Source organism: Electrophorus electricus, chromosome 1, assembly GCF_013358815.1.
Source record: "Electrophorus electricus isolate fEleEle1 chromosome 1, fEleEle1.pri, whole genome shotgun sequence".
Lineage (NCBI taxonomy): Eukaryota > Metazoa > Chordata > Actinopteri > Gymnotiformes > Gymnotidae > Electrophorus > Electrophorus electricus.
The window spans coordinates 28,717,568-28,742,615 of record NC_049535.1 but is presented as its reverse complement, the minus strand read 5'-3'; the positions used below and the strand labels follow the sequence as shown (position 1 = coordinate 28,742,615).

At 48.9% G+C, this 25,048-nt stretch overlaps 1 protein-coding gene across 1 annotated transcript in view; it reads right to left on the bottom strand.

The window, feature by feature from the left end:
* Positions 1-9,570: 9,570 nt before the first annotated feature.
* The window catches only part of ngfra (nerve growth factor receptor a (TNFR superfamily, member 16)), a 28,849-nt gene continuing 13,371 nt past the window's right edge, over positions 9,571-25,048 (bottom strand). The window contains exons 4-6 of the mRNA XM_026998019.2: positions 18,757-18,991; positions 18,433-18,602; positions 9,571-11,755 (exon numbers count right to left, since the gene is read on the bottom strand). Coding sequence (XP_026853820.2) covers positions 11,703-11,755; positions 18,433-18,602; positions 18,757-18,991 — 458 coding nt within the window. The 3' untranslated portion in view covers positions 9,571-11,702. The remainder of the gene's footprint in view (positions 11,756-18,432; positions 18,603-18,756; positions 18,992-25,048) is intronic.

Below are 25,048 nucleotides of genomic sequence, written 5' to 3'. Positions count from 1 at the left end.
CAGAGAGTGAGCCAGCTTCCACACGCATCAGTGCAGGAGTTCCAGCAGCTGTCCAGTGGCCTCTCAGCTGGAGCATCACCAAAAGCTAATGAAATCTTCAGGTAATGTAGACTGCTGGGTCCAGGCTTTCAGTCATCCTCTAGTTTCAGTTTTGTGTTGCGTGCGGTACAATATCTGTAAGGAACTCGGAACGCAGGCAGAATTACAGTTGTATGTTGGTGAAATGGTGTTTTGCTTTGGCCAGGCTTCAAGGCCCAGTCTGTGGCACCTATATGAACTCACTGACTCTATTGACATTCAGGGAGCGTTCTCATAGATAATGTAGTTAGTTATAAGCGTTGTCTGTTTTGTCCTAGTACATGTTCGTTGATTTTTAATTTGTTTAATGACACTTGTAAATGTCGCTGTTGCTTTTACCCTTGAGACACCAGCTGTGTGTGTGTGTGTGTGTGTGTGTGTGTTGCCTGAGCTCAAAGAAGGAAGATTCTTTCCCTTTTAAATATTAATAATACAATAAGCATAGAAGCTGCAGCTATTAGAAAACACTTAATAGACGGCAGCGGTACTTGGAGGCCCACGCGCTCCTCCGTCTGAGCAGGCGAGAGGAGGAGCGCCAGCATGACTCCTCCGTGATTAGCCTTCACATTTCCTTTTCAAATTTTCCTCTTTAAAAGCCTGGATGCTTCAGCCATAAATGATCATCATCTGCATGAACCACCGAAGACACTATTTTACCTTCAATTTGTGGTTTTGGTGCATTCTGGGTTCCCCCCCCCCATATGCCCAGAGTGTGTGTGTGTGTGTGTGTGTGTGTGTGTGTGTGTGTGTGTGTGTGTGTGTGTGTGTGTGTGTGTGTGGGTGTGTGTGTGGGTGTTTGAGTGTGAAGAGAAAAAGAGCTTCCAGGTTGATCAGTTATTCCATTACTACTGCCTGTTCTCCCATTCCACGGTCATTTAGACTAATGGGACTGAAGAGAACATGCAAACAGATAAACAAACAAACAACAAATTTGACTCGCAACTTCACTGTGCCATACCTCTCTTTAAAGGACCTCATCCCAATGACACACGCATGTGCACACAGACACAGTGACAGAATAAAATCAGGAGTGAAAGAGTTTTCTGAATTGTCATCTGACTGTACAGGAGCGTGGTGGCAGGACTGGCCCGTGTGTGCAGGCTGTCTGAATACAGCGCCCCAGTCAAGCAGTCAGTATCTCACACACCTTGCGGACAAAGAGAATTGCCTCTGTGTGACATAAACATACATGCAGACACACACACACCAAACTGTGCGCCTGTGATTGCAGATTTTGCATGCAAATATAATACATGAAAGCCCTAAAACACACTATGGCAGAAGGCCACAGTCTGCCAGTGCCATAGCACTTTTTATTTTACTCTTTGTGATGCATGTTTCACATGAGCTCCCTTTCTCCTTTAATACACACTCACAAAGCAGAGGAGGCGGGACTCATATGCTCTAGCTGACGATGTTTGGTGTGTGTGTGGCAGTGAGCCAAAGGGGAGCACTGCAGCAAAGCAAATATTACACACAAAAAAAACAAACAAACAAATCTAGTAGTTGGTTATGTCAATAGATATCTTTAAATATGTACTGTATGGATACATGATAAGCTATATCACAGTGTGAACAGAGAATGTGGATTAGGAGAGAGAGTCAAAGGGACCCAGCAGGCACAGGGGAGTTTACCAGTGCAATGTGAGTCATTAAAGCATATGGCAGCAAGGGTGTGTGTGTGTGTGTGTGTGTGTGTGGATGAGATGATGATAGTTACAGATAAACAGATGGTGAGACAGTGTCATGGTGGTCACTGGTTAACACAGCACCAGTGGAATGCTGTAATTGAGACAGTGACAGAGTAACAGCTTAAAGTGTGTGTGTGTGTGTGTGTGTGTGTGTGTGTATAGTAGATAAGTTTATTTAAATATATATATATATATATATATATATATATATATATATAGTGTATGTATATATATATATATATATATATATATATATATATATATATATATATATATATATATATATAGTGTATGTATATATATATATATATATATATATGTATATGGTATATATAATTGTATTTCTGAGTAAGTGCATTTATGCATCACATACGTGTAAAATACAGATTAAAAGGAAGATCAAAGGCTCCTACTGTGCATGCATTTGTTTCTTCTGCTCTCTCTCTCTCTCTCTCATCTCTCTTCTCAGCTCATCTGTTTTGTAATTCGGGTGGTCCTTTATTGGTCCCACTACACTCCAGCAGCCTGACACACCAGTGCTTCCTGACCTGAACAGTTCAAATCAGCACTGACACTGTTAGAATTAATGCAAAATCACCACTAGATATGGCCCTAACCATAACTGCTCCTAACCTTTCATACAAGAGGGTGTAAGGTGATTTTATAAATTCAATACAATTGAAAGAATGATTTGTCACAAGTGCATTCGTAGAAGGTGCAAAGGTACATTGCACTATTTCAGTTAAACAAAAACTCATAGGGGAAATTCAGTGAGATTTAATTTGGCAACTCCAAGGACTGTCCATAGCAATGCAATAAATAAAAACAATACACACAACCTAGACAATATAAAAGTGGATATGGGGTGGCTAAACTTGTATATACACTAAAGTGCCGATGTGTCAAATATGACATATGTTGTGTGTATGCGTTTGTGTGTGTTTGCGTGTGTGTGCATGTGCACTCATAGTGTCATACATAGGGCAGATGATATGCAGGGTGAGATCCTGAGTTCAACATTATAGGGGGAAGAAGCTCTTCTTGAGTCCCTCAGTTGTGGCCATGTGGTTGTGGAGATGTGTTCCTTTTGGGGTGTGTGTAGGGGGAGTGATTTCAGGGTGTGTGGGATCCTTTTAGGTTGTGCAAATGATACTTTTGGGCTGTGGGGGTGGGGGGTCCTTTTGGGATGTGGCGACTCCTTTGGGTTCTGTGGGGGATCCTATTGGGCTGTTTGTGGGGTCCTTTTGGGCTGTGTGGGATCCTTTCGGGATCTTTCCTGCACTTGTCCTGCATCAGGGTGTGTGTGGGTGCTTTTGGGGAGTGTGGGAGGTCCTTCTGGGTGTGTGGGATCCTTTTAGGGTGTGCGGATGATACTTTTGGGCTGTGTGGGGGTCCTTTTGGGATGTGGGGAATCGTTTGGGCTGTGTGGGGTATCTTTTTGGGCTGTGAGGGGGAGGGATCCTTTTGGGCTGTGTTAGGTGAATCCTTTAGGGCTGTTTGTGGGGTCCTTTGGGGGTGTGGGTTCTCCCTTTGGGCTGTGTGGTATCCTTTTGGGTTCTTTACTGCTACTATCCTGCACCTCCTTGTATAGTTGTCCTGCAGGCTGTGCTGACCTAGTGATTTATACAGCAGCACTCGCTAACCTCAGCATGGCTCTGCAGTCCTGGGTTCTGCAGTTACCAGACCAGGTGGTGATGTTCTCGGAGGAGACGGAGCGTTCACTGGTGGAGTAAAATGTCTGGTGGATAGCGGAGATGTGGGACTTTGGAGATTGTACAGGGGCTTCTTGTCTTCTGTGTATCAGTCAAAATGTGAAGAATACTTAACTGTGAATAGGTTGGGAGACCACGCTATACCTGCTTATCTCTGAGTCAAGAAAGCCTGCAGAGGGAGCACCTCATAAAGAAAACTGCAGATTTTGCGAAAAGCTGTTTGGCCATATTAGTAAGAAAATTTCCACATTAACGCCACCTGGGTGTGTGTGTGTGTGTGTGTGTGTGTGTGTGTGTGTATGTTTGCATGCTCATGTAAGGGTGCTCATGCATATATGTACTGTCATTGGGAAAATGCACTGATGAAGAAGTACCACTGAAGATTTACCACTGAAACATTTTCTTCTTGGTTTATCAACATTATTCAGTAAACCCTTTAAATACTTGTAGGGATATCATGCCCACACATCAGTCAAACTTAATTTAAAATATTGGACATTATTACTCTTGTGTGCAGGTAATAAACATGTCGTTTGCATCTTAATGAAATGAATATTCCATGAGGAAGATAATCCATGCATTTCCTAAAATGACTTGATCCCAATACAAGAGATTGTTCTCCCCCTTCTCATGAAAACTCCCTTTGCGTCTTTGGCTTTTTTTTTTACTAAACTTAATCTGTGTCTGCAAAGCCAACTCTTATTTTCACAGTCCGTGACCTAGTCCCAATATCCCAACCAGATCATCGCTCGTGGACACTAGTATATAGCAGTTTAGAATTCAAAGCCACACACAGTTGGTCAGTACACCAAGCACGTGCTGTTCTGTGGTTTCCTTTGCTGTTGGGGCAGCCAAAAGGTTCGCGAGAACCTCTGTCCATGTCTCGTTTGGATGCTCATTCCTAATGCAGCAATGGCTGCGTTCAGAGGCCAGCTGATAACCGTAGATCCATAACCGCCTCCGCTAAACTTTTAAATCCGTCTTTGAACTAGAGCGGGAATTAACCACTGGCGCACTCTGCACGTAATCTTTTTCTTTTACACTTTAATTTCTCTCCTGCTGTTTTCGGTCGACCCACCCCCCAAGTGCAGGACGTGGACCGTCTGCGATAGAAAACCACCAGTCTCTCTTCTGCGATCCTGTCGTGTGCGCCACGTCGTTCAGCAATCACATCATTCGTAATGACCTTTTTCAGCCCACCCCACCCTGTCCATTCAGCTGACTCATGGTCCTGATTGAATTGATGAAGGGTTTATTATTTGATTAGCGACTCCATTCCGCTGTGGCGGTTGGTTTGCCTGGGTAATTTAATTGAAGGCGCAGTCTATGACAGCTTATCTTTTGCACCGTTCTGACGCACCGTGTCGGGATCCAAACGCCTGGAGCGAAGTTTCTAGGACAGTACACGCAGCCATTGCACAGTGCTGTCTGAGCCATGTTCGAATTAAAAGGTGAAAACCTTTAGTCAGCCACGCAGAGATGAGTTTTGAAGATATCTTCACACAGTCGTCAACGCGAAGCCACCAGTGCTCCAGAAAAGTCTAAGAGAATTGGCAAAATATTATTATTTTATATATTTTTTTATTCTTAAGTTATACTTGTGTGTTTCCACTTGGCATCAACTTGAACTTAAGAACTATGAAAGGATTAGATGCATGTTGATTGTGCTGGGTCATGAGCCAGCCCTAATGAAGCATATGGATGTGTTTAGTGTGTGGTCTGGCAAACATTTCCCCCAGTTATAAGCCAGCTTGCTCTATCTCTCTCTCACTCTCTCTCTCTCTCCATGTTCTCTGCATTCTTGAAACAATTCAAAACAGTTCTCACACCCCCAACAGGACCCCCAGATGAGATTTGACCTCACTGAGCAATTAAGAGCTAGTGACCAGTAGATCAGTCATTGTAAGAGATGGTGGGAATCAGATATGAATGACACCCTGGTCCAGTTCTATGAAAATGGAGCTGGAGAGAGAGATTTCTGTTTTGCCTTTTTATCTTTAATGAACAAGGACTGGATAAAATGAATCAATATGACCTTTCTGCTATAACTAATAAGCACCGTTGCTTTTGTACATTGACTGATAATCAGCATTTCAATTCATGAAAACAGGAATAATTGTCAAGTCAACCTAATAAAGCAGGTCCCAGCTGAGTTCTGTGTTGAACTGAAGGCACAGCTAGCAGGTGACAGGATTTCATGGAGTTTGAATTTTCAACTCAGTAAACAAAAAAAAGGTTTTTTTTTCTTTTTTTTTGAAGTGACAGATCCTAAGAACTTGTTTACCTTAATGTGTCATCCAGGCCTCATGTGAGAGACTGATATTAAAAGCACAATTTCTCATGTCTGCACTGAAGCAAATTGCCTTTCTGGCTGAAACCCTTTGACCTCATCCCTTTGACCTGGATTGCTGCCTGTCTTTTTGCCATTTCCCACATTTTTTGCGTGGCAAACCAAAGCCAAAAACAATTGCTTACTGGTTCCTTTTTTTCTCCTAGGGAGTCAAGCTTGTCTGCTGTAGTTACTCTTCTAGTAAAGGATTTGTGGGTTTGTGGTCACTTCTTAGAAAGTCACAACGTGTTATTGGCCTCTAATAATAACTGGGCACACACTTGGGGCTATGACCCCTAAACTGGAGGAGTTGCTCCAACATCAATCTTAGTCCAGAAGAGTGCAATCTTAAGAATAGCAAAATTGCCTCAACCTTTGGTAGAGGGCACAAGGGAGAGGAAAAAGATATGACCACCAACTGGAAGGGTGACATGGGACTTTCGATTTTTTTGTAAGTATGATTGTATGTATGTATACTTTCAAAGTCTGGCCTTCATTTCACAGCTTTATGGAAGTGTGCCATGCCTCGGACAAAGGAGATTCCTGAGGTTTGGCTTGCCTCAGCCCACTTTGAGGTAGGTGACGAAGGAAAAACAGCATCGCTGTAACTCTCCCAAGAAATGTCATCCAACAAAAATTGATGAATAATATTACAGGAAGTCCCAAAGGAAGCCAGGGTAACATCCAATCAAGAGTACAGAAGTCAAGGTGCAAAGACATGCAGGGCAAATTCTACAATCCGTAATGGCCATGTAAAAGTCCAGACCGTAACCCATTAGAAATGTTGTGGAAAATCCCTTATAAAAGAACAACTGAGGCAAGGGAGTGCACAACCATCACTGATCTGAAGCTGTTTTTAAGAACGAATGAGCCAAAACTCCTCCAGTCCAGAGTGCCGCACTGATCAGCAGTTAGCGCACACATTTGCCTGAAGTTTTTTCTACTGCACACTCACTGGGCCTCTGCCAGTTCACATCCATTTCACAACAAAGAGAGAACTACAGAGAAATACAGAACATTGTAAAGGGTTCGCTAACTCTCCGGTATCTGTGTATGTATACCGGAGGGGAAACAGGTTTATGTTCAAAACAGCAGATGTTTAAATCATAACTGTGTCCTGTAGTTGAAGACATAAAGGTAGCAAAATTTGCATAAGTTTCCAGAGAAACAGGTTGGTTTGGACGGAGCTCATGTGATCAGTTGTGCATGCAAAATACTTTACATCTGTAGCTACAGTGCAGTGCAGTTACTCACCTGCTCGTGTGTGTGTGTGTGTGTGTGGGTGTGTGCGTGAGTGTGTGCGTGTGCGTGCATGTGTAGTGTATATAACTCCCAGGACTCTGATATAAAGCCCAAGTGTGAGGGAAAACCCACTTGAATGGTGATAAATGAAGAGCCTAGATGAGACAGGAGAATCATGTTTGGTTTTATTCTATTAGATTACTAATTTGCTTCATTTGTCATTTACATGAGCGTATTGTCATACCAACTTTAGGAAATTTGTCACATTTACACAATGCATTGTACAGTATGGGCTAAGTACAGGTAGCATTCATCCCTCTCGGAGGAGCAGGGACTTGGGGAGAGAATTCCCCATGGAGAAACCCCCTTGAAGGTCTTCATGTAAGCATGTGGCCGCCTGCGGGGGTCTCCATCTGTGTCCGTCTGAAGACGGGGAGTGCACGGATCCGTCCCTCATCACGGTTTGCCGAACACAAGCCATTCTTCAGATACTGTCACGCTTATTTCATATGTGATAACCATGACAAACAAATATCTCTTTGTGTTAGATTTATATCATTAATCAATGCATAGTATGGTATACTGTGATGGGAAACTAACAGTAGATGGAATGCTAGAATGGTAGATTTGTGTTTCTGCTTTGTATACCCTGCTCGGGTATACGTACAATATACAGTATAACATGTCCATGTGAATGTTTAAGCACACTTCTTTCAAACCTAGAATACTGGATAAACTTTAACCTGGATGTAGTTTACCTGGATAATGATGTAATGTACTGTAATCAACATCATCTCTTAACTGAAGGACAAAAAAACAAAAACAAAACGCAGATATTTTTACACAGATGAGACATCCAGCAAATGAAAACCCAAAGAAAGCATTGCAGAATGGAATTTTCCGAACATAACTCAAAGACACCTGACGTAGTCCACAGGCACTTTGTGGTGCTGAACACTCTTTGAGTGCACTAATGCAATCTATTTAAGTTCTACAAAATTAAACTGTTTTTATAAAATCTGCTCTCAAAAGATAAGTCTATTAAGAAACAAAACAATGTTGTTTATAAAAGAAGAGGAATGATTAAAAAAAGAAACAGAACTGAAGACAAGATAGACGAGAGTTAGCGTAAGACATTTTGCATCTGAATACTGATGGATGGGCTGGGGTCCATCCTTGGCGCTTGCCCGTGGTCCACACGGAAGCGGGGTTTGCTCCATCAGGCAGTGGCTGATGGGATGCTGTCAGCAGAAGTGTGTTAGAGAGTCTTTGGCTCAGCTTAGAGAAGAAACTCTGCCTGCCCATGTAAGTGGTCCTGTCTGAGCGTTCCTTAGCTGTCTTAGCATGATCATATAAGGATATGCTTGAAGGGCATAGGCGTGTGTGTGTGCCAGCGGGTGTTTCTCTCTCTCTCTCTCTCTCTCTCTCTCTCTCTCTCTCTCTCTCTCTCTCTCTCACACAGAAAATATATCTCTCTCTCTCTCTCACACACACACACACACACACACACACACACACACACACACACACACTTGCTCTCTCTCTCTCTCTCTCTCTCTCTCTCTCTCTCTCTCTCTCACACACACACACACACACACACACACACACACACACACACATACACACTTGCTCTCGCTCTCTCTCTCTCTCTCTCTCTCTCTCTCTTCTCTCATCACAATAGGAAAATAAATCAGTTCTCTGGAAAGGTATGAAAACTGAAGCCACACCGTCAGCTCCAGCTGCACTCTCACAGTGGGTGGAGCAGGTGGAGGCGTCAGCGTTCGCCACAGTCCTCGCTGCGTGTTCCCACTCCGTGTTCATTTCGCTGCACAGGCAGAGACGACGACCATCCTCAGACAGCACACACGTCCGCAAAGAATGCAATCGAGCAAGACTGAAAATGGGGGCGAGAGAAATACAGGAGCGAGGGAGAGTCTCGCCTGCCTTTCTCGTCCCGCTAAACGCTTTCAGGCAGGCGGACTTGACAACAAACGCCATCCCAAGAGCCCCACGGAGGGTGACGGGTCCGTAAAACGCCTTAGACCCAAAACGTGCCGGCTGGCGAGTGAGCCCAATGACATGCTCCGGGTTCAGATTTAATGGAATGTGCCCAGCCGAGCGGGGAGAGGGGTTTTGAAGAGGGCAACGTGTTGCTCTGCTGGAGACAGCGGGCTTCCTGTGGAACGCCGTAGCTCGGCCCAGCCCAGGCGGGGCTGCGCGGACCAGGCTCGGATCAGCCGGTCACCCGCCACGCAGGCACGTTACGGACGCTCCGAGCCTGCGTGTGAACTGCTCCACGTTAAGCAAATGTACAGTGGTGTCTGTATACGGGAATCCAATGTCGCCTATGTACACGTTTGGAGAAGCCTGAGTAAAAGAGTAAAAGAGCAAAAAATGCGAGCGATAGTCTAACTGTTAAGTAACGTGTGATTAATACTACAGTCGTTTTTTATTTGCAGTGGGAATCCCCGTGATTCTCTCTTGGATCCCAGAGTGCTATGCTAGACTCCAGGCCCCAAGGTCGTGTAGGCAGCAGGTCAGAGCCGAGTCCCAGGAGAGCTGTGGGGAAGGTGAAGCTCCTGGCCTGGGGTGATCACTACCAGAAGTGCCTCCCATATGCCTCCCACTAATGCCTCCCATACTCACTACAAAGCAAATCAGCAGGCACATCAAAAATAGAGACCGTGTGTGCACGCGTGCCACAGAGGGTTTGTTTATATGTGATGAGCCTCTCTTGGGAGGTTTGTATTTCTGCATCAGATGCAATACGTATGTGTGTGTGTGTGTGTGTGTGTGTGTGTGTGTGTGTGTGTGTGTGTGTGTGTGTGTGTGAGTGTGTGTGTGTGTGTGTGTGTGTGTGTGTGTGTGTGTGTGTGCGTGCGTGTGTGTGTGTGCTAAATATCCCTCTACTCAGTCCTATGATTTCATTCAATAGCTTCGCTAAGGATAGATACAGTCCAGAAAAACAGCAGGTGAATTTAGTTAGATCTGCTGCGGTGTTGTGTGTGTGTTCACTCACACACACACTAAACCGGACTGTCTGCAATCTCTAACACTCTTGTCAGCTTTCCTTTCCTGTCCCTGTTTGATGACATCAAGGCCCATCAGGGTTTCCAGTACGGTGGCTCAGCACTTCCCACTTCTCAGGTGCACCACGGCCAGTGGGAGCCCCCGCCCACAACACACCGCCGGACCACGAGAACTTCCACCAGGCCACGCACGGCCCACTCAACAGCCACGGCGCGAGTGATTCACCCAGCGTCCAGGTTAGAGGGGGACGCAAACATGGGTAGATTAAGTGAAAGTGATACAAGGAGGAATCATGCAACTCAAAAGATGAATCACCGGGTATTGAGTCCTGGGACGCTCGGCGGTGATGAGAGTGTGTGCGCGCACAAGACGGGGAGTCGAGTGATGCAGACAGCGATGGGTGTGCTGCATCTGGCTGGCTGGGGAATGCGACAGCTGTGTGCCCGGCGGGTGGCGCGGGTGGAGCATGCAGTGAAAACCAAACCTAGGTGGAGGATGAGGAGATAGAGCAGGGAACATGATGCATTGTGTGTGTGTGTGTGTGTGTGTTTGGGTGTGTGTAGGAAAGAGAGAGTGCATGTGGGTTTATCAGAGAAATATATCTGCGGAGAGTGCGCAGTAGCGGGAGGTAGGGATTAGTATAGGTCTGAGTCATTACAAGCGTAAAGGTCGGTAAATGTCACCTTTTTTAACTGTCGCCCACACCTGATGACCCAGGACCAGTGCCTCCTCTTAGCTGGGGGTGAAAACGGTGCTGATCTCAGACCTGCTCCTAAAGAGATCCCTTCAGATCAGAGGAATCTGACCAAAGAGATGAGTTTGTTTGTTTGTTTTTAACCTCTTTTTCTGTGGGAGGAGGAATGTCCAAAACAAAGACCAGAGGTCAGCAGACGCCCGAGAACAGTCTCATCATTTCCTCAAACATTGGCACAAAATACACTTGGGGCCAAAGCTTCGCCTCTGACTACAAAGCCACACCCACTACCGGCAGACAGGAGCAGGGGGTGGGGCACATGGCCATCGGCTGCAGTCAGCCCCCTCTGTAGGCTTTCTGATATTAATTTAGTTTGGGTTGATTATTTGAGAATTATTTTGTTACCAGAAAACACTGAACATATGGTTTACATATATGTTAGGGTTAGAATGGATACTAAGGAATTCTATAAGGCCATTTGGATTCAGTTTGTGGTGCTGCAAAAGTTCTATTGTTGGATGCCACTGTCTATTCCTTTACAATGTCACGGAAGTTGAGGTCATTTGAAACTGCATCTGGCACTGTATGAAACCCGATTCAGATCAGAAAACCACCACAGATGGCAGCCACTGGCATGATCTGAACTGGGTTCCGGCTTTGCGGGGCAGTGACCTTGAACCGTGTGGCTAACGCGGTGATATTTCCGCAGAAGGGAGACTGCAGCTCCAAGCGTCGGGGGGTTGTAATCATGTATGCCCGGTTGAGCCAGCTGAGTGACGTTCGCGCCGGGCATCCTGGGAGCTTGGGGCTCATCGGCCAGCCGGGCAACGCTCCACTCTCCTCCTCGCTCTTCCTGCTCCCTCGCTCCTGCCTCTCCTTCCTCCTTCCTCCGCTGTGTGATGATGTCACTTCCTCCCCACTGCCCCTCAGGGCTGTGGTGGGGGAGGGTCAGACTGAGCCCCCCCATCCACCCTCACCACTAGAGAGAGAGAGAGAGAGGGAGAGGGAGAGAGAGAGAGAGAGAGAGGGAGAGAGGGAGACAGAAGGAGAGGGGGGGAAAAGAGGGAGGGAGAGAGAAGGAGAGAGAGAGAGAGTCTGAGAGAGGGAGAGAGAGAGAGAGGGGGAGAGAGAGAGAGACAGAGAGAGGGAGAGAGACAGAGAGAGAGAGGGAGAATCGTTTACATTGTTCATCAGCATTAGCCAGCTCAGCCTGTTTTCTGTCTAGTCCCCTTTCTTCCATCATTAGAAAGCTCAGACATGCTGTCTAGAGAATGCTGTTTGAAGTCTTAGTCTTGAAATGTTTAAGAGGAATTTCAAAATTTCTGCTTAGCCACATACACTTCTAATGAGCGTCTAGAGATAAGTTACTTTTACCAAGGGCTCAAAGTCTTATTTTAAGCCCAGCATATTAACATTCACTTCTTTTCACCTAATGGGGGCTCCCTTGAGCTAGACACCCCCCCCCCCCTCCCCAACAGTTTAACTGCAATCATTACTACATTCAGTGCGACACACAAGCGCCCCATTTTCCCACTAACCCCTCAATCTGTTGTCAATTGTGGGGAGCCATGGAAACGGTTCCGGAATGTGGAGAGCAGCCTTTGATTTGCGTACGTTCCGTTTTGTGTCTGGATCGCTGTTGCACTGTGCCAGGTCCGTGGTACCAGAGTGCTCTGCTGCACCTAGCACAAGGCTCTGGGGCTGTATTTCCATCCTATCTACTTCTCTCTCTCTGCCACTCTGTGATATCGTAGGTGTCTCTCTGTAGTGTCCCACCCACAGTGTGGGAAAGATGTGTTAATCCGCCATAGGACTGTGCGGTTCAGACTGTTGGGTCTCTTTCTGGGAGAGCGCAGTAGTTTACCCTGCCTTTACCCTGCTGAGCAGAACACAGTCGTTTACAGATAAGAGAGCAGTTCGATATGTTTCCAGGGCCCTGGGGCTGGGTGCACCCTTAGAACAGTTAATCCTGGTGTGAAACAAAAGTGAATTTGTAAAGCAGCGCGCTGAAAGAAGAGAACAAAAAGTGAAAGAAATAGAAATAGCCCCAGGTCCCAGTGGAGAGATGGAGCAAAAGATGGAGGGAGAGATGGAGGGAAGGATGGATGACAGAACGATTCTGAAAATAAGCTCAGAGGAATGAGGTTCAGGAGGAAACAAACAGGAATGAAGCAATATAAAGAGAAAGAGGTGAGAGAAAAGGAGAGGGAGAGAGAGGGAGAGAGAGATAGAGAGACAGGGGGGGGGCTTTGGGGCCTTCTGGAGGTTGTCTCTGGATGATGTGTGTGTGTGGAATGAGGATTAGGCCCCCGGGTCATGCTCACAGAAGCAGAGAACTGGATAGAATACTTTTAAAAATTAAACACCCTTTAAACCCCCCATGTGACATTCATTCCTCTTTTCCTCTGTTCCTTGCAGGACAAAAAGGTGCAGGGGACTCTGGGATCAGAGAGAGAGAGAGAGAGAGAGAGAGAGAGAGAGAGCGGGAGGAAAGCCACTCAGGGGCTGAGTGTGTGCAGGATGGGTGAACTGTGGTGAGTCTTCTCTCCACACTCTGCACATTGAACCCACTTGATTTTGCTTGCCGATTAGGCTTTGAAACTTTGAAATGTTTCCAATGTTAAACTGCACCTGACGACACTGATGTATAGTTCTGCATCCACACCAAACCAGGCTCTTTGTCAGTTACAAATAGTTTTTAATTCTTTATAACACACCTTGTATGAACGGAAACGTGTTTTGAATGCTGATAAAACAGAGCTCATGATGTTCTCTAAAGCAAAATTGAATGCATGCAATCTTCCTAGTATTCCCAGTCTCCAGGGCTATGAGATAGCGTCTGTATGAGATAGCGTGTGTATGAGATAGCGTCTGTACCTCAATCCAAGTATTTATAGGATGATAACTGATCATTTTCTTTCTCTTTTAAAACCCACATACATGAAATGGTAAAAAAAAACCTGAATTGAAATTGGGTTTTTCCTACTACCATTATGTCTGTGCCGGATTTTGTAGGCTTCTTTGCAGTGCCTACATTCGTAGAAAAGGACTACCATGGAGCACTAAGCCCTTTCCCACCATTGCAGGGCAGTGGTAGCTCAGTGGTTAAGGTACTTGACCACTGTTTGGCCCCTGAGCAAGACCCTTAACCCTCAGTTGTTCAAGTTGTAATTGTAAGTCGCTTTGGATAAAAGCATCAGCTAAATGTCAATGTGCCCTGTGTTGTTGTTAATCGCTGGTGTCATGTGACCTGATCCATAGTTCATGTGGGGGGGTGGAAAAAAACCACTCCCTGGCCCATGGACCAAGGAGGACAAGCTACTGGGCTCATGACTCCAAAGGTCCAAAGGGAGCTACCTGCAGCACAGTAGTGATGCAGCTCCCCAGCCTCTGGGTTCAGTGGCATCAGTGCATCTAGACGTCAGACGCATGAGTCATGAGCGATGTGATCAAGTCTGGAGATTCAAAAGGATGGGCTAATTTTACAGACTTACTGAACATATTCACAGCACCCTTGGGTGTTCTAATGAGTTGCCAGTATTAGTTGCATGACTAACTCTCACACACACACACACACACACACACACACACACACACACTCACACACACTGCATGTGGTGAGACTTTAATGGCTTCCGTTACAGCAGCAACAGACATTTTTGCTCAATGCTAATTAGAAGCCATTAACCAAATTTGCAGCAGCCTCTGGGATATCAGCAGAGTGTGCTGAACTCTCTACTAATGAACCAATCAGACTGTTGGGTCCGAACACACACCACGATAACCAAGAAAATGTCCGTTCAACATGCGCAATAAATAATTGATTGAAGGTTGTTTATTTATGGGATGCACTTAAAATGGAGAGACATAAGAAACGAGAACCTCAATTTGATCTTAAGTTAGGAAGGAGCCTGTCTCACCTGCTGTGAGCGTACACTATCCCGGGAACTCACTTCCACTATAATCTGTGACCGATCTGGTCTAATCTGGTCACAATAGTGCCACTCACTGTGGTGCTGTTCTGGCCAGCTCGGGTCGTATAGCTGTTGTTTCTCTCTAGTTCTTTCCGAGCTCATGTGAAAACCAAAACAATAATAGCTGATTAATGATTTGCATGTGTGGGAGCCCGGGGCTCGTGCGTATCAAATGACTCAGAACCAAAGTGCTTATCTGGCATCAGCTCCCATTATTTATTTACGCGTGTGCATGCGTGCGTGTGTGCGTACGCGTGTGTGCGGAGAAACGTTTATTGACTGCCAACACCGTGTGGGTGTGCTGTGTGTAAGTCCGTCAGTCATCGTGTGTGATGTGTGTTCGTCATGCGGTAGCCCGCTGCTGATTGGTCAGCAGGACACGCCCACCCCGGCAGTGACGCACACACACACAAAAGCACACACAACCTCCAGCAACACTACAGTGTCTGGAACGGTTCAGACCAGCACAGTACCAGAAAGTGACCCAGGGGGAAGGGGGCCAAGGGGGTCCTGGCGAGTTGTACCTGTCAGTGCGTGGGCGGGGGGGTGTACTCGTACTGAGCAGGCCTACAGACGTAGCCAGTGTACGGACAAGGTAGGTGTTTGTGGTGAATCGTGCAGCGAGTGTGCGTGCACGTATGTTTTCGCGAGAACACGTCTGCTGCAAAAAGTGCAAGAGGAGAGACGGTAAGCAGTAAAAACCCTAAAGGGCCCTTTAGCTTGCCAAGAAGAGGGACGGAGAGAGGTGGAGGGAGGGAGCGAGGGAGGAAAGGGTGGAGGGAGGGAGCGAGGGAGGAAAGGGTGGAGGGAGGGAGCGAGGGAGGAAAGGGCGGAGGGAGGGAGCGAGGGAGGAAAGGGCGGAGAGGTGGAGGGAGGGAGCGAGGGAGGAAAGGGCGGAGAGAGGTGGAGGGAGGGAGCGAGGGAGGAAAGGGCGGAGAGAGGTGGAGGGAGGGAGCGAGGGAGGAAAGGGACAGAGAGAGGTGGAGGGAGGGAGCGAGGGAGGAAAGGGACGGAGAGAGGTGGAGGGAGGGAGCGAGGGAGGAAAGGGACAGAGAGAGGTGGAGGGAGGGAGCGAGGGAGGAAAGGGCGGAGAGAGGTGGAGGGAAGGAGGAAAGGGACGGAGAGAGGTGGAGGGAGGGAGCGAGAGAGGAAAGGAACGGAGAGAGGTGGAGGGAGGGAGCGAGGGAGGAAAGGAATGGAGAGAGGTGGAGGGAGGGAGCGAGGGAGGAAAGGGCGGAGAGAGGTGGAGGGAGGGAGCGAGGGAGGAAAGGAACGGAGAGAGGTGGAGGGAGGGAGCGAGGGAGGAAAGGGACGGAGAGAGGTGGAGGGAGGGAGCGAGGGAGGAAAGGGACGGAGAGAGGTGGAGGGAGGGAGCGAGGGAGGAAAGGGACGGAGAGAGGTGGAGGGAGGGAGCGAGGGAGGAAAGGGACAGAGAGAGGTGGAGGGAGGGAGCGAGGGAGGAAAGGGACGGAGAGAGGTGGAGGGAGGGAGCGAGGGAGGAAAGGGACAGAGAGAGGTGGAGGGAGGGAGCGAGGGAGGAAAGGGACAGAGAGAGGTGGAGGGAGGGAGCGAGGGAGGAAAGGAATGGAGAGAGGTGGAGGGAGGGAGCGAGGGAGGAAAGGGCGGAGAGAGGTGGAGGGAGGGAGCGAGGGAGGAAAGGGACGGAGAGAGGTGGAGGGAGGGAGCGAGGGAGGAAAGGGACGGAGAGAGGTGGAGGGAGGGAGCGAGGGAGGAAAGGGACGGAGAGAGGTGGAGGGAGGGAGCGAGGGAGGAAAGGGACGGAGAGAGGTGGAGGGAGGGAGCGAGAGAGGAAAGGGACAGAGAGAGGTGGAGGGAGGGAGCGAGGGAGGAAAGGGCGGAGAGGTGGAGGGAGGGAGCGAGGGAGGAAAGGGACAGAGAGAGGTGGAGGGAGGGAGCGAGGGAGGAAAGGGACAGAGAGAGGTGGAGGGAGGGAGCGAGGGAGGAAAGGAATGGAGAGAGGTGGAGGGAGGGAGCGAGGGAGGAAAGGGCGGAGAGAGGTGGAGGGAGGGAGCGAGGGAGGAAAGGGACAGAGAGAGGTGGAGGGAGGGAGCGAGGGAGGAAAGGGACGGAGAGAGGTGGAGGGAGGGAGCGAGGGAGGAAAGGGACAGAGAGAGGTGGAGGGAGGGAGCGAGGGAGGAAAGGGTGGAGGGAGGGAGCGAGGGAGGAAAGGGCGGAGAGGTGGAGGGAGGGAGCGAGGGAGGAAAGGGACGGAGAGAGGTGGAGGGAGGGAGCGAGGGAGGAAAGGGCGGAGAGAGGTGGAGGGAGGGAGCGAGGGAGGAAAGGGCGGAGAGAGGTGGAGGGAGGGAGCGAGGGAGGAAAGGGCGGAGAGAGGTGGAGGGAGGGAGCGAGGGAGGAAAGGGACGGAGAGAGGTGGAGGGAGGGAGGAAAGGGACGGAGAGAGGTGGAGCGAGGGAGCGAGAGAGGAAAGGAACGGAGAGAGGTGGAGGGAGGGAGCGAGGGAGGAAAGGAACGGAGAGAGGTGGACGGAGGGAGCGAGGGAGGAAAGGGACTAGAACCTTAGATTCGGTAAAAGAAGATTTTAAATAAAAGAGCTTTAGCACTGACCTCCAAACCTAACACACTTGATGTGTTTATCAACAAGTTACAGTAGCAGCTTGATTTGTCAAACACGGCCCACTGTGGTGTTATGATCCACCAGTTACACAGTCGTGGGGAGCCGTTTTCCAAACCTCCCGCCCTGCGTGGCTGTGACTGGCTGGGGAATGCGAGCCTCAGAGAAGAGGGCCGAGGGTTGGGTGGATCTGCGTAAAAGCACATCGCCCGAACGTTGCCTTCTCCTCACTTCTCCTCACTTCTCCTCACTACTACAGCACCGAAAGTGTGAACACGAGCTAGAATGGCTTCCTCTGCTACCTGTCTGTCTGACAAAGGCCTCCTGACAGCGCTGTTGATGTGATTCATGCTGTCGCCAGAGCTGGACGAAGTGGGCTGTCGTGCAGATAAGGATACGTCGAGGCTCGAGGACAAAAGGCCTGCCAGGGAGGCGTTGCGAGGACCCTCGCTCTGTTTGTCTGGGTGCTAATGCTTCGGACATGTTGATGACTTTCTGCAACCGCCCAGACACGGGGAAGTGTTTATGTTAACTAAACGTACTGTATATCGGCTGTCTTTTATTTATTCATTAATCAGATTAATCAGCTTTTATCCAGAGTTCCTAATATAGACAAGCAATCCTCACACACACACATACACACAGACACATTCTGCTATGCTGGGTGTGTGTGTGTGTGTGTGTGTGTGTGTGTGTGTGTGTATCCACTGAGTGCATGTCACTTTTGCATTTACTCTTAAATGTTATCAATCCTGAGTGGACTGTTTCATTTCAGTGGTTCGCACCTAGGTGTGTGTGTGTGTGTGTGAGGGTTGAAGGAAAGAAGTGCGTGCACAAACATCTAGAATCTTCCATGCTGAGGAAGTCCTGATCCCACTAACACACGCGGGTCAGACCCTTAAACGCAGGGCTCTCCTGCTCCAGGCCTGTGCACCTGCAAGCCATCATCAGCGTAGCGCCACTCTCCCAGCATGCCCCTGTGCACGGCCCCTTACCAACGATACGAATACACCAACACGTGAACCCTGGCTCCCTGCAGGGCCAAGCCGAGCCAAGTCCCCTGGGGGTGTAGCGACGGCAGGGACGTACCAATCTCGGACCCGTGCAGCTGCTGCTGCGCCTGCTGCTCCTGTAGGCTCTGGCTGTCCACGGAGATGCCGCTGTCGCTGTGGAGCTTCTCGCCCTCCGGCGACGGCGTCTGATTGGCCATGGCCGCGCGGTTGTTGGCCGCCTGTTTGTTTTGCTTGCAGCTGTTCCATCTGGGATGCGCACGCGTGCACCGAACATGCACACAAAAGAGAGAGAGAGAGAGAGAGAGAGAAATTATGAGTGGAGAGCGTTTGCTAATGTGTTTTTTTTCTGTGTTCTTTGCTCAGGGTCACGTTCTTTATCAGCAGCTCCACCCACCCCCACCTCTTAAAGATGACGTAGGCCAGCACGCCAACCAGCACGGCAGCCAGGATGGAGCAGTAGATGGGGATGAGGTTCTCGTTGAAGCCGGTGCTGACGAAGTGTGGTGAGCTGGGCTTGGGTGTGGTGCTCTCCTCATCCGGCCCCGGGCCCTGCGACACGAGCTCCTTATCCTCCCACGCCGGCACAGACACATCCAGGGAACAGGTAGGAGACACCACGGTGGGTGCCAGTGGATCTGAGGGAGATACAGCAAGGAGGGTGATAAGAAGGAGGGGGAGGTTAGTTCCTCTCGACCAGTGCACACATTCAGAACTCATAAACGCCTTTACGTTGACGCTCTAGGTTGGGGTTTATGTCCTCTGTTGCTGCCGTTTTCACTCTGCCCGGCTTTATTGATGCGCATAGTTCCACCATACATGCTCTCTCATTAGACACACACAGCCACACACACACACACACACACACCTACACATCTACAAATGCACTGATTTAGCTCAGACTCCTGTTCACATTTAAAACCACTTCGTCTCATGTACAGGTTCTGGAACGTTCCGGGGCTCATTGCCACTTGCAGAGTTGACAGCGGTTTGTGTCAGGAGGCTGCCGTCACCGGGAGCCCTGAACTCGCCATAATGATTGGCCCCGTGCAGGGCCAGCGCGCACACACACACACACACACACACACACACACACACACACACAGACACCCACACAATATATAGTATATTTCGTCACAGATGAAAGGAAATAATCGGTTTCCAGGGGCTATAGCCATAGCCTGTTTTTCTAGGTATCTCTGCTGCCTAATGCAGAACTAAAACATGTACACACACACACCCACATGTGCGCGCGTGCACACACCCACACACCCACACACACACACACACAAACACCTGTCACCTTATCTGTAGGAAACCGCTTGACATGCTGGCCATCTTAAGTCCAGAAGTATCGACCCTGCACAGCCGAGAGCCACCGATCTCTCAGCAGACTGCTCTCACTCTCTCGGTTACCTCCCATCACTCTACCCCTGTGCCTGTCTGCCCAGTCTGCTTCTTTCTCACTTTCTTTCTCTCTTTCTTACAATCTTTCTCTTGCTCTGTCTTTAATATTTTATATACCAGAGGCATTATTATTTCAGTTCAACATATTTCATGCGTTAAATGAATTACATGTAACATGTGTAATATAACATGTGTAATTTGTTGTTTGCGATACTGCGTGTTATATATGAAGGGGGTATGGTGGGATTGTGTGTTGTAGGGGGGGTATGGTGGGATTGTGTGTTGTGGGGAGGGGGGGTATGGTGGGATTGTGTGTTGTGGGGAAGGGGGGTATGGTGGGATTGTGTGTTGGGGGGTATGGTGGGATTGTGTGTTGTGGGGGGGTATGGTGGGATTGTGTGTTGTGTGTTTGGGGGGTATGGTGGGATTGTGTGTTTGGGGGGGTATGGTGGGATTGTGTGTTGTGGGGGGGCTATCGTGGGATTGTGTGTTGTGGGGGGTATGGTGGGACTGTGTGTTGTGGGGGAGTATGGTGGGATTGTGTGTTGTGTAGGAGTGTATGGTGGGATTGTGTGTTGTGGGGAAGGGGGGTATGGTGGGATTGTGTGTTGTGGGGAAGGGGGGTATGGTGGGATTGTCTGTTGTGGGGGGGTATGGTGGGATTGTGTGTTGTGGGGGGCTATGGTGGGATTGTGTGTTGTGGGGAGGATCTGGTGGGATTGTGTGTTGTGGGGGGGTATGGTGGGATTGTGTGTTGTGGGGGGTATGGTGGGATTGTGTGTTGTGTGTTTGGGGGGTATGGTGGGATTGTGTGTTTGGGGGGTATGGTGGGATTGTGTGTTGTGGGGGGGCTATCGTGGGATTGTGTGTTGTGGGGGGTATGGTGGGACTGTGTGTTGTGGGGGGTATGGTGGGATTGTGTGTTTGGGGGGGTATGGTGGGATTGTGTGTTGTGTGGAGGGGGGGTATGGTGGGATTGTGTGTTTGGGGGGTATGGTGGGATTGTGTGTTTGGGGGGGTATGGTGGGATTGTGTGTTTGGGGGGGTATGGTGGGATTGTGTGTTGTGGAGGGGTATGGTGGGATTGTGTGTTTGTGGGGGGTATGGTGGGATTGTGTGTTTGTGGGGGGTATGGTGGGATTGTGTGTTGTGGAGGGGGGGTATGGTGGGATTGTGTGTTGTGGGGGGCTATGGTGGGATTGTGTGTTGTGGGGAGGATCTGGTGGGATTGTGTGTTGTGGGGGGGTATGGTGGGATTGTGTGTTGTGGGGGGTATGGTGGGATTGTGTGTTGTGTGTTTGGGGGGTATGGTGGGATTGTGTGTTTGGGGGGTATGGTGGGATTGTGTGTTGTGGGGGGTATGGTGGGATTGTGTGTTGTGGGGGGTATGGTGGGACTGTGTGTTGTGGGGGGTATGGTGGGATTGTGTGTTTGGGGGGGTATGGTGGGATTGTGTGTTGTGTGGAGGGGGGGTATGGTGGGATTGTGTGTTTGGGGGGTATGGTGGGATTGTGTGTTTGGGGGGGTATGGTGGGATTGTGTGTTTGGGGGGGTATGGTGGGATTGTGTGTTGTGGAGGGGTATGGTGGGATTGTGTGTTTGTGGGGGGTATGGTGGGATTGTGTGTTTGTGGGGGGTATGGTGGGATTGTGTGTTGGGGTATGGTGGGATTGTGTGTTGGGGTATGGTGGGATTGTGTGTTGGGGGGTATGGTGGGATTGTGTGTTGGGGGGTATGGTGGGATTGTGTGTTGGGGGTATGGTGGGATTGTGTGTTGGGGGGTATGGTGGGATTGTGTGTTGGGGGGTATGGTGGGATTGTGTGTTTGTGGGGGGTATGGTGGGATTGTGTGTTGGGGGTATGGTGGGATTGTGTGTTGGGGGGTATGGTGGGATTGTGTGTTGGGGGTATGGTGGGATTGTGTGTTGGGGGTATGGTGGGATTGTGTGTTGGGGGGTATGGTGAGATTGTGTGTTGTGGGGGGTATGGTGGGATTGTGTGTTGGGGGGTATGGTGGGATTGTGTGTTGGGGGGTATGGTGGGATTGTGTGTTGGGGGGTATGGTGGGATTGTGTGTTGTGGAGGGGAAGGTTGGGATTGTTTATTGTGAGCAGTTATGGTGTTCAGTCACGTTCATCTGGACCGCTGGACTCGCTTGTGAAGCAACTCCTGAGCCTGTAACAGGCCAGCCAGACAGCTGAGGAGAGAAGGAACCCTTTCGCAACATTTTTAGGGTTCGCTGCCAGCTCTTTAAGCGCTCGTTAACCCTGGGCGAGGTGGTCCCTTTAACGAGGGCTCTTCATGTGCGTCTCGTCACTGGCTCGGGGCCTGTCCCACTCCAGAGCCTCCACCCGTCTAATGCCCCCTTTATCTCGCCTGCCGCATCTCAGCGCGCCTGTCGCAAACACTCGTCCCGTGTGTGAGCGCGCGAACGACAGCGTGTGCGCGTCTGGAAAACCACGATAAGCGTAACAAAGGGGAGAAAAAAGAGTGGGCACATGGGGCAGGTGAAGGAGTAAACGAACAGACGCACGGCTTCTAAGTGTTTTGATTAGCCACGGTAATTACACCGCGGCAGGCGCCGAGCACCCGAGCGCTCGCGTTCGGGCGCAGTCCCGCGCACAGAGCTCGGCCTCGCCATCTGCTTGGGGTGAGCGCGAGGGGCCAAGAAAAACAGGGTGAGCGAAGAGAACAGAGACCAGAAGAAGAGTAAAGCGCTCAGTGAAAAGACAGAGCGATAGGACAGGAGGGCAGCTCGCCCCGGAGAGGAAGAAGAGTGGGAGACAGTGAACAATAACGGAGGAACGTAAAAGCCGTGGGTATTTTCCTTCTTCTCCTGTAGCAAAAGCAGACGTGGTCACACTTAAATCAGCTGCATTGGCCTGAAACCTCAGCACAGCATCAGACAAACTGCCTGGGCTAATCTAGCTCTAGATATCTGGCTGCCCCTCGGCCTGATGGGAACCGCTAGGAGTTTCATTATTACCCTAAAAAACTGTAAAAATTAGCTTAGCTCTTTTTTGTATTTTAAACACCAACTGAAGCTTTATACTTCAAGTTCAAGTTTCAAGTTTGGTTTATTTGTCACATACATAGTCATACACAGTATAACTCGCAGTGAAAAGGCATCTCTTTCTTTGTTTGTTTGTGTGTGTGTGTGTGTGTGTGTGTGTGTGTGTGTGTGTGTGTGTGTGTGTACATGCAGTAATAGCTGCCGACAGAGGTCATACATTGAAACCTTATGCTGAGAGAGAAACTCCAGCAGCTGTATCGACCCTACAGGGAGAACAACTCAGCACATCTCTCCCTCTCTCTCTCTGTCCCTCCACATCTCTCCCTCTCTCTCTCTGTTCCTCCACATCTCTCCCTCTCTGTCCCTGCATCACTCTGTCGCTCCTTCTCTGTCTCTGTCCCTCCTCCCTCCTTCTCTCTATCTTGCCTGCTCTCTTCCCCCTTTCCTGTCGATCTCTGTTCATTCCTCTCCTCCTCAATCACTCCTCCTACTACAACCTTCAGTCCAACAAGCTAATAATATAAAGTATTTATAGAGGGTTGGACATAAGAAGTATTTAAGAAAACATGAAATAGAAGGAAAACATATTACAAGGTAAAGTCAAAAGCACTGTCACACAGATGAAGGTTGCCAAAATAACAGGCAGTTGCCAAATGCTACTTGGTGCTACTGCACATTTCAGAATCTCAGATGTTTCTAATGGTAATGTAAGGATGAATAGTGGGTTCAGAGAAGGTAATGTCTTAGATTTGAAGGTAAAACTAGTTTGGCTGCCTTAGCAGATCTGAAGGACTGCGAAGTTTGAGTTTGGGTGTGTCAAAAGTCAGTTATTGTGTTCAGGAAACTGGAAACCAAATGAGAGTGTGTAGGAGGAGACAGAAGAGAGATTGACAGTTGGACTTCAGGCAAAGAGCTAATTTAAACACACACACACACACACACACACACACACACACACACAAACACGCATGCGCGCGCGTACGCCCACACACACACACGCACACACGCGCGCGCGCACTCACACACGCACACGCACACAATACATATACACTGACTGAAGTGTGACTCACATTGGTGAAAGGACCACCACTGAGATAAGAGAATGACCATTAAGCTTAATGTTCATCACATGTGCCTGTGGAGTTCATGTGGTCATGTCCATCACAGAGCTTGTCATTAAGACACTCGCCAAACTGCAATGACACATGGATCAGCAACACAGGCATGAAAGGGAGAGAAAGAGGGATGGAGAGTGAGAGAAAAAGAGAGAAAGGACAAACAGGCAAGAACGAAAGTGACTGTAAAGGTCACACATGAGGTCATCGCTGATGCTACCATGTGGCTAACACTGAGGGTGGTCTTTTCTGCGGAAACATAAGAAACACTTACGTCTGTGGGGGGAGTATATTTGGTCTATATGAGGGACCATAAGTCATCTTTGTGCTGGTGCAGGGGGCATATAGACAGCTGTTTGATTCGGTTCCCGCTTCCAGGGTCTTTATGATGCCTTTCCGTATTCCTTTTCTCTTCCTGCTCTCAGCCGTTTTCACTCATTTATCGGGTTTGAAGATTTGCTAAACCTTAACTTGCTTAATTGTGGAACATGTTAACAGTGGGGTGGAATCCACAGGAACCCGCCATCTGTAATGCTTTCTGTAGTCTTCTTCATAAGTGCATATATATATATATTATTTTGTTTTTTGGCTTTTTCTTACCTTCTTTCTCTTCTCCTCTCCACTCCTTTCCCATGACAGAAGCGTTTTGGCAGACATGATCAAAGGCAACCTTTTGCAAATGAACAGCTGCCAGGGAGTGTGTGTGTGAATGTATGTATGTGTGTGCGCGTGTGTGTCTGTGTGTCTAAGAATGTTTGTGCGTGTCTGAGTGCATGTCTGTGTGTGTGTGTGTGTGTGTGTGTGTGTGTGCTCTTTACTGAGCCTCAATAATTGTCTTGCACTTAAAGAGGCTCTCTGATTTATGCATTCCATCTGTATCCTCCTACAAGCTGCTGCTACTGTAACGTCTCCACTATGAGCAGGTGCCCATATGTTCACACTCTCTCCGTGTGGCACATCCGACTGGAAGTGCAGCCCAAATTCAGTCGTTGCCAGAGCGTTGCCAGAATTTGCCGGAATAGGCAGAACAAAATCCCGGATGTTTCTTTATCCAAAGCGAAGATTTACAGCCAAGCTCCCAATCAAAACCAAATGTTGCTGCTGCTCTCAAACCTGTGAAGCCCAACACCACCTGCTCTGCCAGAGAATGTCAAGTCACA